The sequence below is a fragment of the Aulonocara sp. 'chitande type north' Nkhata Bay genome, linkage group LG18, assembly GCF_057382095.1.
Source record: "Aulonocara sp. 'chitande type north' Nkhata Bay isolate Kocher_YH1m ecotype deep benthic linkage group LG18, A_spYH_male_GT1.1, whole genome shotgun sequence".
Classification (NCBI taxonomy): Eukaryota; Metazoa; Chordata; class Actinopteri; order Cichliformes; family Cichlidae; genus Aulonocara; species Aulonocara sp. 'chitande type north' Nkhata Bay.
In genome coordinates, this window is record NC_141361.1 from 18,528,915 (window position 1) to 18,544,954 (window position 16,040).

General features: G+C 38.0%; 2 protein-coding genes across 6 annotated transcripts in view; one reads left to right on the forward strand and one right to left on the reverse strand.

Moving 5' to 3' along the window:
* Nucleotides 1-16,040, reverse strand: part of LOC147308364 (phosphatase and actin regulator 1-like) — a 55,026-nt gene that overhangs the window by 36,575 nt on the left and 2,411 nt on the right. The gene's annotated exons all lie outside the window — the stretch shown is intronic.
* On the forward strand, nt 816-6,662 carry LOC147308365 (uncharacterized). 5 transcript variants are annotated; one of them, XM_086272660.1, is made up of 6 exons: nt 816-1,097; nt 1,982-2,042; nt 2,154-2,202; nt 3,771-3,926; nt 4,130-4,222; nt 5,165-6,662. In XM_086272660.1, the coding sequence occupies exons 4-6, from the start codon at nt 3,855-3,857 to the stop codon at nt 5,480-5,482; spliced, it is 483 nt and encodes a 160-aa protein (XP_086128786.1). In that variant the 5' UTR covers nt 816-1,097; nt 1,982-2,042; nt 2,154-2,202; nt 3,771-3,854; the 3' UTR covers nt 5,483-6,662. The 5 variants fall into 5 exon arrangements, with proteins under 5 accessions (XP_086128786.1, XP_086128788.1, XP_086128789.1 ...); XM_086272662.1 differs by having other exon boundaries at nt 2,154-2,198; XM_086272661.1 differs by lacking the exon at nt 816-1,097 and having other exon boundaries at nt 1,140-2,042.

Genomic DNA, 16,040 nt, shown 5'->3' on the forward strand with positions numbered 1-16,040 from the left:
TATGAAGTGAAAAGGTTTTGTTTAGAATATCCCAAGAGCTTGTTTAACAAAGGAAGGGATTTTCAGCATAGCATTTCCAAACATGGTAGTTTTCTTTAGAAAGCATAAATTACTTCTATTTGCACACAATAACAGAATTATTTCAGAAAAGAAAAATGACCATAGTCAATATTTTGAACCCCCCTGAAAAACTGACATTTTTATAGTAGTGATGTGCTTTAACTTCAAGTGTTTAAAGCTTGTGAAACGTGAGACATACAGGTTTCACCTTTGATTAGAGAAAGTGTTGTGCCAAAAACCAAAGTTTGAATGTGAGAAAAACAATTGTTGACACTCATAAAGGAAGAGGTGGATATAGAAAGTTATCACAGCATTTCTGAGTGTCAAGAAATGAAGTGAGAAGTATCATCAAGGAATTAAAGAGAGCCACACAGTACAGAATAAGACAAGCAGACGTAAGAAGCAAAAGATATCAAAGTCTTTGAAAGAAAACTAGTGAGAGATGGGTCTACAGGCATAACTCGCTTTGAAGTGAGTACAAAAAGGAAAGAAAAGACAGCCTTGAAAAGATAAATTCAGAAATGTAGGGCAGCAGCCTGTTGTTTTGAGTGAACACCAAGGAGCCTCCGTTGAAGTAACACTTCAGCCTTTTAATGAAGGCTAGTCAAATGACAATACAAACAAAAATAATAGTTTTGTCATTTACAAACTCAGAGGAAGGCAACAAGAAACCTTTTGAGTGTTTTGTTCATGGCCAGAGTTTTGGTTCCGGTAGCAAACTAAAAACACTCAAAAAAGTCAACTAAGGCAGTTGTTTGATTAATTCAATAGACATTTGTCTATTTAACATGAACATATTGAGTTTAGGTTTTTAAATCATTATCAGTTGTTGGTTTAACATAAAATAACAAAAAGTTTAATGAACTAGATTTGCATTCTTCAGTTCAATTAAATGTAATTATTTTAAATCAACAACTCTAAAACCGATGCCTAGTGCGCATGCTCAAACTTCCCAAAAGTGAAGAGGCGGGAACGCGGAGAAGTTATATGTGTTCAGTGGACTGCCATTTCCCTCTGCGGAATCTTCCACAATACAGGTAAGTAATAAATAACTCAAAATATCTTAGTCAAACGAAGTTGTTCTGTCCATTAATTGTTTAACAATGTTTTTAATTCCAAATGTGTAAGTTGTCATTAGACAGCGGGAGTGGAGCAAATACAGTGAAAATCTGGTATTAGACGGTGCCAATCGGTACCGTCTAATACCTGATTTCTAATCCGCTCTGGGTATATTTATACTATTATTAGCATTTCCACTTCATTGTTTTTCTTTTTTTTTTTTTTTACCCGTTTTTGCAGTTAGTCTTATAGTGTTTTTAGCGGTTATTGATATGTTTAATTCAATATTTAACACATTTGTAATTCACTTTCAAAGTAAATGAAGTTAGCTAAAGCTAGTATGGTTGTCTCATTGAACTTCTACCTAGCTCTGTTAGCATTCACTTTGGTTTTAAATGACGGTTATTGCAAGACATGGTCTTTGTTCACTTTTTTTATTATCATTTGCATTTTTTCTTTCTTTCTTTCTTTCTTTCTCTCTCCTTTTATTTTAAGCATTCGGCCTCTCACAGTAATGCAAGTTAAACTAGCATGCGCGATTTGCTAAATATTAGCTGTGTCCAAATTCAGGGGCTGCATCCTTCGAATTGACTTGATGCTTGTGCATGGGAAAAAGAGCATAAACACGAGGTCAGAGGAAAAGGCAATGGCGGATAGTTATACCGCAACTACCAGCATCTTTATTGCATAGTGTGAAACACTGCTATTACATTTGGCAACAGATTGGATATTTATCTGTGAATTTTATATTGCAAGAGGTATTTATATGTATTTGTATTTTTTTTATACATTTGCAACAAAGTAAAAAAAAATCCACTGTGGAATTTTTATAAAATAATTTTTTCTGTTTTCTTTACCATAGTAACACCACAAAGAAAGCTGCCCCCTTTTTCTGATTGTTTGTGCCTCCTCTTTAATACATGGTAAGCCTTTTACCATCATATATTTTTTATGATAGTTTTATGATTTAATCAAAGTGAAAAAAAGGTGCCAATAAAACTATCCTTAAAACTGCTTTTCTTTTTTTCTTTCAGTGACTTGTATGTGGCAGTGCAAGCGTTGTTCCATCAGGGAGAGTAGTAGGTACAATTATTGAAACACTGTACAGGGCTCGCAAAATGGCTAGCCCGACGTCCCAGGGCTAGCGATTTTTCCAGTCGGGCTACCAAAATCTATCTCTGCCCTGCCCGTCGGGCTGTCATAAGAAGGAAAAATATATGTCAATGCTTTTGCATTCTTTCGGAAATGTAGCTGGGTAATTATGTCATTGGCATCGGTGAGCCACTGTCAATATGTGACATATTGAAATCGCGTTTGAATTTGCGCTTGTTTTTTGCTTTCACTTTGCAATCGTGCGAACTGTGTATAGAGAGCGACAGCACTGATCTGTGAGTGATGATAATTTGTGCACCAATTCCTCTGACATCGTCTTATTAATCGTTAGCTTACTATGCAAACATGACAAGTGAAATCTCCCGCAGCTTAAACATGTGAGAGGTTGATCGCGCAGACAATCGCTGAGTGTTATGTGAGTGCGTGTGTAAAAGCAGCAGGATATATATTGTAGTTCTGCTGAGCCAAATAAGACAGGTCAGGGTGAAGAAGTGACAGCCAAAGAAAAGCTTACCACAAAACGGAGAAGTTATGACAAATCAGACTATAAGGCAAAAAGAAAGTGCAGCTTTATGGTTTCATGGACAAAAGAATTTCTGTGGCTGCAACATGACGAGCTATATAACCGGGGCTGCACATAAGTGGTCCGCAAGTGCGTATTTGCTGTCAAAATAAAAAACGCGCACAAGATAAGAAGTTGCAACGCGTGTAGGATTTTCTGGAGGAGGACATATTTGTTTAGAACTCTTAAATATGTCGAAGAAGCTCCTTTAAGCAATTACTTTGGTTTTCCTCCACCTCCAAAGAAATGTCAGAAGGAGTCCGAACCACAAAAGAAGCGCGTATTCTCGCAAAAGTGGTTGCAGGAGGTGAGCTGGCTTCAAACAAATGATGAACGCACAGATGTGGTGCAGAATGTGCCGTGAAAATCCCACTCTAGCGGACAAAAACACTGCCTTTTATATGGATGCAAACGTGCGTTGCAACTTCTTATCTGTTGCGCGTCTTTTATTTTGACAGCGAATGCGCACATGCGGACCACTTATGTGCACCCGTGTAAATAACATAATGTTCTGCCGGGTGTGTTGTTGGTTTTCCCTCGATTTCTGAGTCGACAAGCGCCTTTGTTACTGGGACCAGTCATTTTAAGAAAGGCCCCCATTAGAAATGGATTATTGCTCAGTCTGCAATATCTTTCCCAGAACAAACACCAATTGCAAATAATATACTAAAAATAAACCTGAAAAATCTGTTTAGAACAGCATACTGTGTTGCAAAGAGTGAACTACCACTGGTGCAATTTAGCAGTCTTTGCAAACTTCAAAAAGCAAATGGCCCAGATCTTGGTTCCACTTGCCTCTTACTTGTGACTTTAGTGGAAATTTCAAATTCAGTATCTGACACAGACTGATTCATGTCCTACACAGACAGCACTGATGTCTGCATGGTCTTCTAAAAGCAGCTTTAGTCAGCTTAGATGTGAAGTGAGTGAAATATACAGTTGCGTTTTTAATCAATGTATTTGTTCTCTATTGCAGATTGAGAAGGAGTTTCTGCGAATCACCACAAAGCCTCTGCTATCTACTTTCTTTGCCGAGCTTGACCAATACGCGCCACGCTTAATGGAAATCTTTCTGACCAAAGGAGGGACACGTGGAAAGAAAATAAGAGGTCTCATGCTTGCCATCTCCAAGGTTTGTATTAGGATTGAGTAGACTTTGTCATAGGCAGCAAAAATAACTTTTATTTGGAGATGAAGTTGTCAATTTTGTTTCGGCTTAACAAGTGGTACATGCCAGGTTCTAACCTAAAGAATAATTATGCAAGTTAACTGATTACCCTAGCTTTAAGAAAAACAGACTGGTTTTGGCTCATATTATCTCCTCCTCCTCTCCAGCATGACAACATCCATACCAGACGAGCATGCATCTTGAAGTCTTTGTGCATCCACCTAAACGAAGACTATGAGAAGTTAATAAAGGAGTACTTGGTGAGCCATTGTGACAGCATGTTGACCATAACATTCTCATACAAATTGTGACGTTGCCTCAAATGCAAATCGTTAAAATTAAAATTTTGAGATTAGCAACAAGACACCTGGTATTGGGGAAAGGATGTCTTGAATACCAAACAGTATTAAGCATTGCAATAAAGAATTTCTGGAATTTGGTATTGGAAGGAAAGAAATTTATGCATACTTAAACTTGATACACAAACATACAATGCATTTAACATGCATCAAGACTATATTGCTTTTGAATCTGTACTTGGATTAAAACAAGTCCTGTTGTTTTTTCATTGCTATGGTCATCAGTATTTGTAAATAGAAATGTCTATGAACTTTGAGCTGTTTAGTACTAACACTTCTATACCTGTTTTATTTTAGCAGCTGAGTTAGCCTTTTCTCGAGTCCTGTCCCCCTAAGTTACTCTTGCTACGTCCGACAAACAAATGGTTTCCTCTGCGCACCAATGGGTACCCGAATGTGCGAGCAGACATGCTTCATAATGTTCGGTACATTTACCTGGGAATGGGGCCATACACACTGTTTAATCCATTCACGTTGTTTTTGACTTTGTGAATGGAAAGAACACAACTCCTCCAGACACAATCTCTCGGCGTATCGGTGGGCACACCGCTTCTCCATCTTGCTTGAGGTTAATGTTTGTCAGACACAGTAACGGTTGCTATAATGTGTAATTGGACAATGGCCCTTTCGGGGGAGGGGCCGGTGAGAGGTCAATTATGCCACCTCTTTTGACATGAGAGGTGTATTTTATAATTTATGTATTGGAGTAATTACTAACAACTACTTTAGTGGTGTAATTTTCTGTTTATTACTTTGACTACTTGGATTTTATGAACAGCATAGAAACAGTTGTTTAAGCAATCTCTTAAATTTTACTTTGTTGTCTTATACTTTTTCATGTAGGATACGGACAGCGAGGCAAAAAGCTGCATGGAGCAAACTGTGATGGGGGTGTACGTCATCCAGAAGGAGGGTGCTGAACCTGAAGATGACCCAGAGGACGTTGGTGTCGTGATTGAGGGTGTGGAGGCTAACACTGATTTGGGTAACATTGCACAAGCATGTGCTCTGTTGTTTGGACTCATATACTGTTTGAACCTGAGCTACCCACCAGAACTTAAATGCACCTTTGAAGTCCTCCAGAAGATACTTTTAAATTTTGATGGACAAAAGCTGTCTTCAAAGGTACAGTTTCTGAAAAACAAGCTTGAGAGCACTTGAAAATGACTGATAGGTCTTGAATGGTTCATTGGTGCAATGGTGATTTCCAATATATAATGTTAATATTTGAGTTGTTTATATTTTTTTTCTTTCATTTAAAACATTTTTTTTAAGTTTTTGGATTCTCTCTGTTGGGCAATTCACCTTTTATACAGCACTGCAGATGATTTTTGTTTGTCCTTATATAGATGGCTCAAAATGGATCAGAAGTACTGACAGAAGTACTATGTTGTGTTTATGTATCAAGGTCCTGTAAAGTTTAAGACCACTGCCACCTGTTAAGTTCACTGTATTATTGTTTCCATTTTGCTTGCTAGCATGTTTTAAAACACAGCAAAACTATATTGCTAGCTGTGGAGGACTGCAACCAAAATTAAAAAAAATAAATACAGAAATATAAAAATTGGTCAAACTAATAATTATTTCAATGAGATACACCAAACAAATATAGATTTTCATCACCTATGGATTTTTTGTTGTTGTTGTATTGCCCCCAAAATATTTCTAATTATTTTATTTTATTTTTCCAAATTCACACAATTCGATTTTGTCACATGTTTTAACTTGCCAAGTGGGAGATGTATTTTTATCTTTTAGTTTAATTTTTTAAAATGCAGTCGATATATTGAGCAAATTTTGCATCTGTTTTTAGTTGTGGAAGCTTTGGTTCCAACATATTACCTATGTAAATAAGTATTCTAACATTTTACCTTTTGAAGTGGCATAATGCTTGCAGGTGTACAAAAATGGTAAGCTTTTATATTGTCCACTAAATCCAGTTAATAAAGATAATGTTATCATAATCTGATTGTGACTTTTTTTGTAAAGTAGTGGGTTTCTAAATGTGTAACAAATGTAAACAAATCTAATTGAAATAATTTGGTTGAAATGAGTGAAATCATTGCCTTGATTAACAAAGTAGTTGTTGAAACAACAAGATTTAATTCTGTTTTCCTAAACTTTTTAAATTGTGTAGAATGAATTAAAACAAATTTCACTCTACATACTTAAATAAATCACTTCAAATCAATGTAAGTATAGTATGTTGATCCAACGTAATCTGATTACATTAAACCACCAAATGCTAAATGTGTTGGTTTGACATGATCGAAAAGGGTTTATTGTACTTGGTTAAATTGTGTGCAAAAAGGGTGCCATGATTAAATTGTGTTCATCCAACAACAGATTTTTTTGAGTGAAGGCACGAGATGACTCAAAAGATTTTGGTTCTGAGTGATAAACAGAATTGGTTGCTTGGGTTCTCCTAGCCAAAGTATTTTTTGTGAGAAGATAAACTTACATCCTAAGCCAACAATTTGTATTTGGAAAAATTATTCTAAAAAGTAAAAATGAGCTACCATCAGTGGCTGTGGCACCAACACATAACAACTCTTCAAATTTCAACAATATTTAAAAGAAGACCAGAAGATTTGTGTGACAGCCAACAAAGTTCTACTACCCTAACTCATCATCCCAAACAACAACAGGCCAAAACAACAAGTTTTTCTAGAGTGAAGCAGGACCTTCAAATGTTACAACAGTGTCAAAACCTGCTGCATTTGTGGGATTTTTTGGTAAATTACTTCTAACTTGACAAGACACACTAGACACCTCTCAGCGCAGAGTCCTTGTCATTGTTCTTATTGCTGGAAGGATTTTGATAACTATGAAAAATGCGAGACACACAAAGAAGAAGAATGAATTTAAATGGAATGAAAAAGAAACTGTAGCAGCTGCAGAGGGCCACTTGGTTAAATCTAACACCATCAAGAGCACCATGTGTGATTAGAGACTTTCAGAAACTCATGTAAGACACTAATCCAAGTCAAGTTAGAGACTCGTATCCCTGATACTTTCTTGTGGTCGTGCAAATTGGTTTGATATGAGCAGAACAACAACAAAAAAGCGTACTGGTGTGCTGACTGCCAAAATGTTACACAAGCCAGGACTACTAAAGGATCATGAAAAAGTTCACACTTCATATCTCTCGCTTATCTAATTCTGCACCAGACAAAGAAGACCATTCTCACTGTGGGAAACGGTTCAGTACAAAAGACTGTTTGATACACATATGGTGAAGCGTACAGGGGGGCTACCCATGGTCCATCTGCAGGAAGAAATGCTATCAAAAGACATACCTCAATCAGCACAAACATGCAGGACCGGAGCACCCATTTGTCTGAGATGTGCCAAAAGCTTTACAAGAAAATCTCACCTCTGTGACCACAGAGAAAAGGTACATTTGGAAGTCAGTCCTGTGGACGTATTGAAACTACTTATGATTTGTTTTCAATCTATAAATAATCGTCTTGTGTAAATGCCTGAAAAGCTCTCATATAATATTTCTGCACTGTATACATGACAAATTTTATAATCCATTAACAGATTTGCACATAAACTAAAACATTTAGTCTGACAATGTGAATGGTTCATTCTGCAGGGATTGTAAGTCTAAAATATGCAGATCTCTGGAGGATTTCTCCAAGAGCTCAAGAAACCCAAAGCTGTATAATTTAACAAGGCGGAGCCAGACTCTTAATTGGAGTGATTCTACATGAATTCATTCCAAATGGGAAGTCACAAAGACTGCTTCCTGTGAAGTGCACATCCACAAGGGTTATAAAGTGCTGAATTATCTTTAATGACTTACTCACAGCATGAAGAAACCTAATAACTGTAGAGCAGAAACAAAAGTTAACAGCCGACAAGTCAAATGAATAATTTTTCAAGCAAATTGTCTGCATGGTAAATTTGAGACATTACTACTCGAGGTTCTGAAAAAATCTGAAAAACTGCATTGTGTCCTTAAAAATGGATGATTTCATCAGAGCCAGGGTTCTGAATCATCCTCAGTTTAACAGCCTTCTCACTAACTAAATGACATTACACGTAACGTGCTGTACTTCACCAAATTAAGTAACAGACAAATCTGTATATAACAGAAATATATTTTCACTGTTTGTTTACACGCGCACGCGCGCGTGCACACACGTATGGGTCCTCAGTTATTTAGAAAAAACAAAAACAAACAAAAAACAGGACATTTTCTGTAAAAAAAATGGAAAATTGTCCACTTGATGAGCTGCAAATCCTTTCTTTTAAAGACTGAGACAGTCAAATCGCTGTTCACCTGTGTTAGGCAACTAATGATTTTTCTTGTATCAGTCAGTTGATGAAATCAAAGGAGCTTGCAAAGAAAAGCGTCTGGACTTCTTTAAGTTGCTTGAAGACGTTTCACCTCTCATCCGAGAAGCTTCTTCAGTTCTAAGGTCAAATGGTGGAGAGTCAGGGGGGTCCTTTTGTCCCTATGTGGGGGGATACTCCCACTAGGTTTATATCTGGGACTCTCCACCATTTGACCTTAGAACTGAAGAAGCTTCTCGGATGAGAGGTGAAACGTCTTCAAGTAACTTAAAGAAGTCCAGACGCTTTTCTTTGCAAGCTCCTTTGACTACGATGACCTGGATGACTGAGAATCTTCACAGACAGTTGATGAAATGTTCATAAAGCTCTTGCGAGCAATGTATCTCTTTTATGTAAATGACATATTCAGTTAATATACATATTTTTAATCAGTAACTAACACAGTGAGCTTTCATTAATAGAGCTTTGCAACACTTTTGAGTGTATGAACATTTAAATTGCAAAAAGTGAAAGTTGCACCAGCAGGGAGCAGTGGTGCTCCAAGGACTGCCCTAATTTCATCTTCCAGAGGCAGACTGTAATACACTGACATATCATATTCATCTCCATTATAATGATATACATTTTCACACATCCTCTCTTATGAAATGAAGACAGGCAACAGGCTTTAATGACTGCATCTTTCAAATTTGAAACGATTTTTGGACAGAACATTGTGCTGCTGAACATTTGTATCTGTCTTTTATGGTTTTACAGGACAAACACACGACTTTGTAAAACTTTCCTTACATTGGTTGTCTAAACCACCAGCCTCTTCTGTCCCAGGGTTTCAGGTTTTCCTTTTTACTGTTTTTTTTTATTTGTCTGTCAAGTAAATAATTGTGTTGCTATTTGATAAATAGCAGCTTTTTGTTTAAAATCTCTTGTTGTAAGAGCACATTAGATGTTAATCCTATTTGTGGTGATCGTGGCTCAAGAGTTGGGAGTTCGCCTTGTAATCGGAAGGTTGCCGGTTCGAGCCCTGGCTTGGACAGTCTCAGTCGTTGTGTCCTTGGGCAAGACGCTTCACCCGTTGCCTACTGGTGGTGGTCAGAGGGCCCGGTGGCACCAGTGTCCGGCAGCCTCGCCTCTGTCAGTGCGCCCCAGGGTGGCTGTGGCTACAATGTAGCTTGCCATCACCAGTGTGTGAATGTGTGTGTGAATGACTGGATATGTAAAGCGCTTTGGTGTCCTTAGGGACTAGTAAAGCGCTATATAAATACAGGCCATTTACCATTTAATAAAGCTAGCAGAAAGGAAAAGGACAGAGTACCTCATATTTCACTACCAGCACAGAGTCTTTTGTAATACAGTTTGATTATATTTGTAAAAAAACATCACAGTATTTGAGAGCAGGTTAGTGGAAACTGAAACAGAAGAAATTCCACAAAATCAAAGCAATCCCCAATGAGCTCTGCAGTAATTAGTGGCAGGCAGACTGTGCCACTCCTCTTGGATGTTCTTGCTGTCTGTGTCTGCAGACGCTCTGAGTTTTCTCTGACTAAGTCTTTCATCTGTCATTCTCTCAGAGAGCAGCGCACTACAGAGGGGGCGCTCAGCTAAAGAGCTTTGGTCCCCTCTGGCCTCTTCTGGCTCTGATAAAGTTAAGACGAATATCATTTAGTTTCAGGCACCGGTAGCTCAGTAATATAAAAAAAACTTCACATCAAGAATTTTCCTGATTGCTGATGACCTACTGAATGACCGCTGCCACATATTTTCAAAGTTTAAGGTGTAACGCACTACAGTGGTGCCTGCATTATGAATGGCTGAGTGACAGGACAATATCTTTAATTAATCATAGTGACTCTGAATGTCCCAACAGAGGGATAACAGCAACAGTGAAAGGGAGGATTTTGCAAAATGGTACAGAGAGCTGGCATGATGTATGGTTTGGAGATGGTGGTGCTAACCAAATTGCAGGTGGTCGAGCTGAAGATGTTACTTTGGAGAAAAGTTTAGAGAGGCAAGGCTGAGATGGTTTGTGCAGAGGGAGGATATACTAGTAGTGGATATACTGGACAAAGGTTGTTGAAGGTGAGTTGTTGAGAGTTACCAGGCAGGAGGGAAAGAGGAAGACCACATAGGAGATTCATGGATTTAGTGAAGGAGAGGGTTAGTGCGGAAGAATAGGAAACTAGGGACAAGGTGAGATGGTGGCAGATGTTATAATGTGGCAACCCATAAAGGGAGGAGCTAGAAGAACAACTACAGTATGGATGAAAAACCCACCACTGTGTTTCATATTTTTTTAAGCACTGATAAAAGCAGTCTATATTAAATTAATATAAACGCTTCTGTAAAAGTGTAATGTTCTTGTACTTGAATGTTTTAAAGCTCACATGTTGAGAATTAGTATGTGATTACACTGTAGCTATTTGTTGTTAATAAACAAAGAATACAAATGATGCAGTCTATGTTCTGCTTTGAGGCATTTATTCATGGTGTCACTTGAATTTGCTCTGCCGGGAGAGAATGAGGTGGTACAGTACCCATCTTGATGTTAACGCTAGAAATTGCCAATGAACCTAACCCTTTAAAGCCAAGTGTATCATATTTGATGCATGACATTTTGTGAGTTTTTGTCTTCTACATCAGCAGCGTGATCCTCCCCCGCCTGAAAAACTGAAATCAACTGCCTGATATAGCAAATAGGATTCCAACTGAACAAACTGAAACTCATATATGCAAATTAATATTAATTTTTGTAATTAGTCAGAAGGTTCACTAAACAATCCATTTTCAAAAAAAATACTTTTAAAAAATATTTTCTTATTTCATGGATCAGGCTTTAAAGGGCTAATCAAAAAAGGAGCATTATTTAGCTATAAGAGATCCTTCTTACATTTGGGAAGTTGAAGCTGGGCTGTATATCCATATACACATATATAACATATACAGATGTTGACAGTTGATGTTTTAAAAGAATATATTTGACTTAGAAAACAATATAATGGCAGATTGCATACTGCCTGGAAAATGCAGGCATGATTTACAATATTGTTTTCTTAAGGAAAACACAACACCTTTTTATTTCATTTGAATAGTTTCATTCCAAAATAAGCTCTGCACTATAACATAAAGTAACTGCTGAATATTATTTTAACAAAAATTTAAAAAATGCCTTTTTTTTTGACTACATAACAACTAATAATCCAAAAAATTATTCCATCAATATTTTTGTTGGAATAAATATTCACCTAGTTTAAAAATATTTGTCACAATATAGCTTAGGTTTACCATTAGAAAAAGGATGCAATCTTAAAGGAGGGCGAGTGGTGCAATGCAGCTTTGATTGAACTGAGTCCCAGGTTTGCGGCAGTGTTGAGGGGATTCTTACTCTGTGAAGACACTTACTCAGCAGAAAGATCCTAAAGGGCTGGTGCACTCTGGGAATTGCATTTGTGACACCTGTATCAAATTTCTGTCTTCATACATTCACCTTCTCCACTTAACAGATTACACTGTATGTCTCTCAACTGGCTGACACCATCTGCTGAGAACATACATTTTACTGTCACTGCAGATAACAGGGATATCATCCACCCATCCATCTCCTGGATCCTGTGCGCAGTCTACGCTTGTGTTTTGCATTTTATTCCTTCATACGCAAAGTCATTCGATGCATGTGGCCTTACATTCTTTCAAAGCAGCATTAGAGAGTAATAGTGATTCAGACAGGGTTCTCGAGTCTAGTAATAATTGGTCCTTGGCCATGCTGCCTTTTTTATTGCAGCGGAATCCTTACCCATCTCTATCCAATGTGCATACACACTTACTATAAATAAAGCCCATAAGTACATCATCGTGCTGCATTCTTTGGCTTGCGAGGCTTTTTGAAAAATGCGTTATTTCTCAGCTGGCATGTGGAAAGCATATCACAGCCAGAAGCCTTTTCCACACTTAAAAGTGTGACACGGAGAGGGAGAGAGATGAAAAGAAAGTGAAGAGAGAGAAAGATTGTTGAGAGAGAGAGAGAGAGCTGCAGCTTCCTGCAGGCTGTCGTAGAAGACACCTGCCTGTCTTTTAATTTTTTTTTAATTTTTTTTTTTTCCTTGAGAGGTTGGCAGGTGTTCATGCCAGGTGACACTGATGGTTCTCTGATGGTTCACGGAGCAGGAACATCCAGTAAGAGTTCTGGATATAGCTTTGCTATTTTCTGCTCTCATTTACCCACTCATGTATTATTCAGACCCGAGATGCTTCAGCACAAGATAAGATAAGATAAGATAAGATAAGATAACTCTTTATTGTCATTGCACAGTCATACATAGTACAGTAGTACAATGAAATTGGAAAAACTGTCCTACGTTGGCACTACATATAACACAACACGACACGATATGACACATCACAACGTAACAAACAACACAACACAGTATATTAACTTAGTATAAAAAAGAAGAATAAGTGTATGTGTATTGCACACTGTTATTATTGCACATTAATTATTATTGCACCTTGTTATAAATATAAATATTATTGTTATCGTTTTAAACATTGTTACCTCCCCCTAAAAAGTCCAGGGAGGTATCCAGTCAGGTCAGCTATTTACATTGATCAGGGCTATTGCCCTGTTGTAAAAGCTGTCCTTGAGTCTATTTGTTCGGGACCTCAGCAGCCTGAACCTCCTGCCAGACGGCAGCAGCTTAAACACCCGAAGGCAAGAAGGCACATTTGCAACCAAATAGAGAAGATGGGTGCCTGTTGTTTTTTCAGTCTCTCATAAGATGGTCTAAAATGTCAGCCACGCTCTGTATGCTCGTGTTTCAGAAATTGCAATGGGGGCTATGCGATAAATCACAAAAGACAGAGATTGAGAACTGATATAGATTTCTTGCTGCTTATTATCACTACTTTGTTAAACACATTCGCTAATTCCCTCTAACGTCTCTACAGACAGCTGAAGCATTTCAAATTCTACAGCCTCTGCACTTATTTCAGCCCCACTAGGTCATCAGAAATTCACTTTTCCTTTTAAAAAAAAAAGGGCTGACAGCTTGAATTGATGATTGCTAATTCTGGTGGAAGTTGTCCTTGCAGTCACCTTTTACATTAAACTGGCTTAGATCTTCTTCTGTGGAAACAAATATGTATATTTAAATGCTGAAATAGCAAAAGGTAAGACAAAATAACTGCTGGCATCTTGCAAGGAAAACTACAGTTACATTTCTCCAGTCCAGTACAGACATACTGTAAAAGCTGTCATGTAAACCCAGCTGGCGAGCAGAGCTCTGCAGCAAAAATTTGCCCCGTCCCACCATGCATCTGTGTATTGATTGTACTCTTTAGGACAGCAGGCACTGCAACACGGAAAGAGAGAAGTAGAGAGCGGTGGGTGGTGAATGAGTTGAATTTGGCTTTTTTTAGCTTAATGTGGTTGCAGCACAGAAGCCAGGCTCAAACATCAAATTGTGAGACAGACAGAACGTGTCCAAGTGAAATGTTAACGCTGCTTCTCTTTGCGTCTTTCCACGTTTGGCTGTACATCTGAATTTGCAAGAATGTCTAGGATGAAAAGCCTCGGCATGCACATTGTGCACAGGCAAGACTGCAAATAAATATTAAATAAAATTTGCACAAAAGCCGAGGAAAGTATCCCAACATCTGCAGTGCAGCCAAGTCTGAGTTTATTTACATGCAGGCCAGGTATAAGAGCGGGAGCTCCAGCCTCCAGGCATCCCCACACACCATCCAGCTGTTTGCCATAACTAATATTTGTATAGTGGGTGTGCTGAGACTATTGTGGGGTATGAAAATCTTTGAAAACTAGGTGAGGAAGCTGGACTGTGTGTTAAGTCTAGAAAAACAGAACAAACAATGTACACCCACAAAAATATCTAAAGATAATAGTGGGAATCCAAACTGCCATAAGCAGGATTTTTGTACTAAGTGTTTATGAAATGATTAGCTAGAGGCAAGCTCTGTGTGGATAACATTTCAACACATCTCAACAGTGTGACAAAGTAAGAAAAGTGAAAAATCTATCTACTCCATAATATCAAATTGTGATTTTATCAATGTATTCTGGTATTAAAACAGATTGTATCTGACAATAGAAATATGGGAATCAATTATTTTCAACAAAAGGAGAAATGAGGGACTGAGACAGAATGATAGGTTAATTGTGATGGAAAAGATGTGAGAAAATCCAAAGAAGTCTGATCAGTTATCAGAGATATTTTAGTAGAAAATCAGAAGCGCCAGCTCCTTTTAACTGGGAGACTTTCTTGTGTGAAGCAGACAGAAAACAGATGGGGCTGTAGTCGAGCAGCTGAATGATAAGCGAATAAAAAACCAACAAGGCAAGCTCTTCCAGTTAAACAATGCTGTGTCAGCTGGCAAAGCGCTAACAAAGAACTGACATGTATGCACACTTTGTCTTCACGAAAGTTTACAGTGAAACGAATGCACGAGCACAAATCTCTGTTTAGTTTTTTGTTTTTTTGTTTTTTGTTAAAAACCCATAGACAGGATGCTTAGCTAAACAGTGATGATTCTCTGTCAGCTCACAGCTGCTATCCCAGACACCACGCATGTCTGTGTGTGTGTGTGTATGTGTGTGTGTGTGTGTCCTAATAATATAAAGCATCATGACAAGCGGTACAGACTGGAATCAGTCTTGACACATAGGTCAGCCGTCTGTCAACACCTACACCCCCTTTCGTGTTTTATCGTTGACAGCAACGCGGTAACTGATGCCTTTATGTTATTATGTCTGTGTGCAGAGCCATTTAACTGCAGGGCAAATTAGATAAGCACTGGCTCTACACAGGTCAGTGCAATAAAGCCATGTTTCATACGTGAACCCTAATTCCATTACAAACCCTTAGAGTACCTCTTATTTGTAAGCCTCAGCCTTATCTCTGTAAAAGTCAAAGTTACAGCAAAGACTGGGGACGCCTGATCCATGCATGGGCTAGCTAAACCTACTTTTAGTCTTAGGGGATAAAGCAAGACAAGATATGAACCTTCAGTTCATCTTCTAATGATCGCACAGATAAACCTTCCCAGATAAACTTTGCAGACATGAATGAACACAAAGCATAATAATCCCGTACAGGATTAGTGGTGTATTGATCATAATCTCATTATGCTCTCTTTCATTTATTAAAGGAAACAAAAACAACAACAACAAAAGCCAAAACATTTGTTTTTCATTTACCATATTTTCTTTCTGTGCAGAGAACTGGGGTGTGTTTAAACCATTATAAGAGTTTAAATGCATGACAGGTAACTATTCAATGTCTTGCTGTGAACTACAGAGAGATAATTGCTTAGTACTTGCTTCACATACTTGGCAGCCCTGGTCATTTATCTTTATTAAGCACCTGGGTGCACAAGCACAAGACTTTTGGTTTCCTTGGCAATAAGC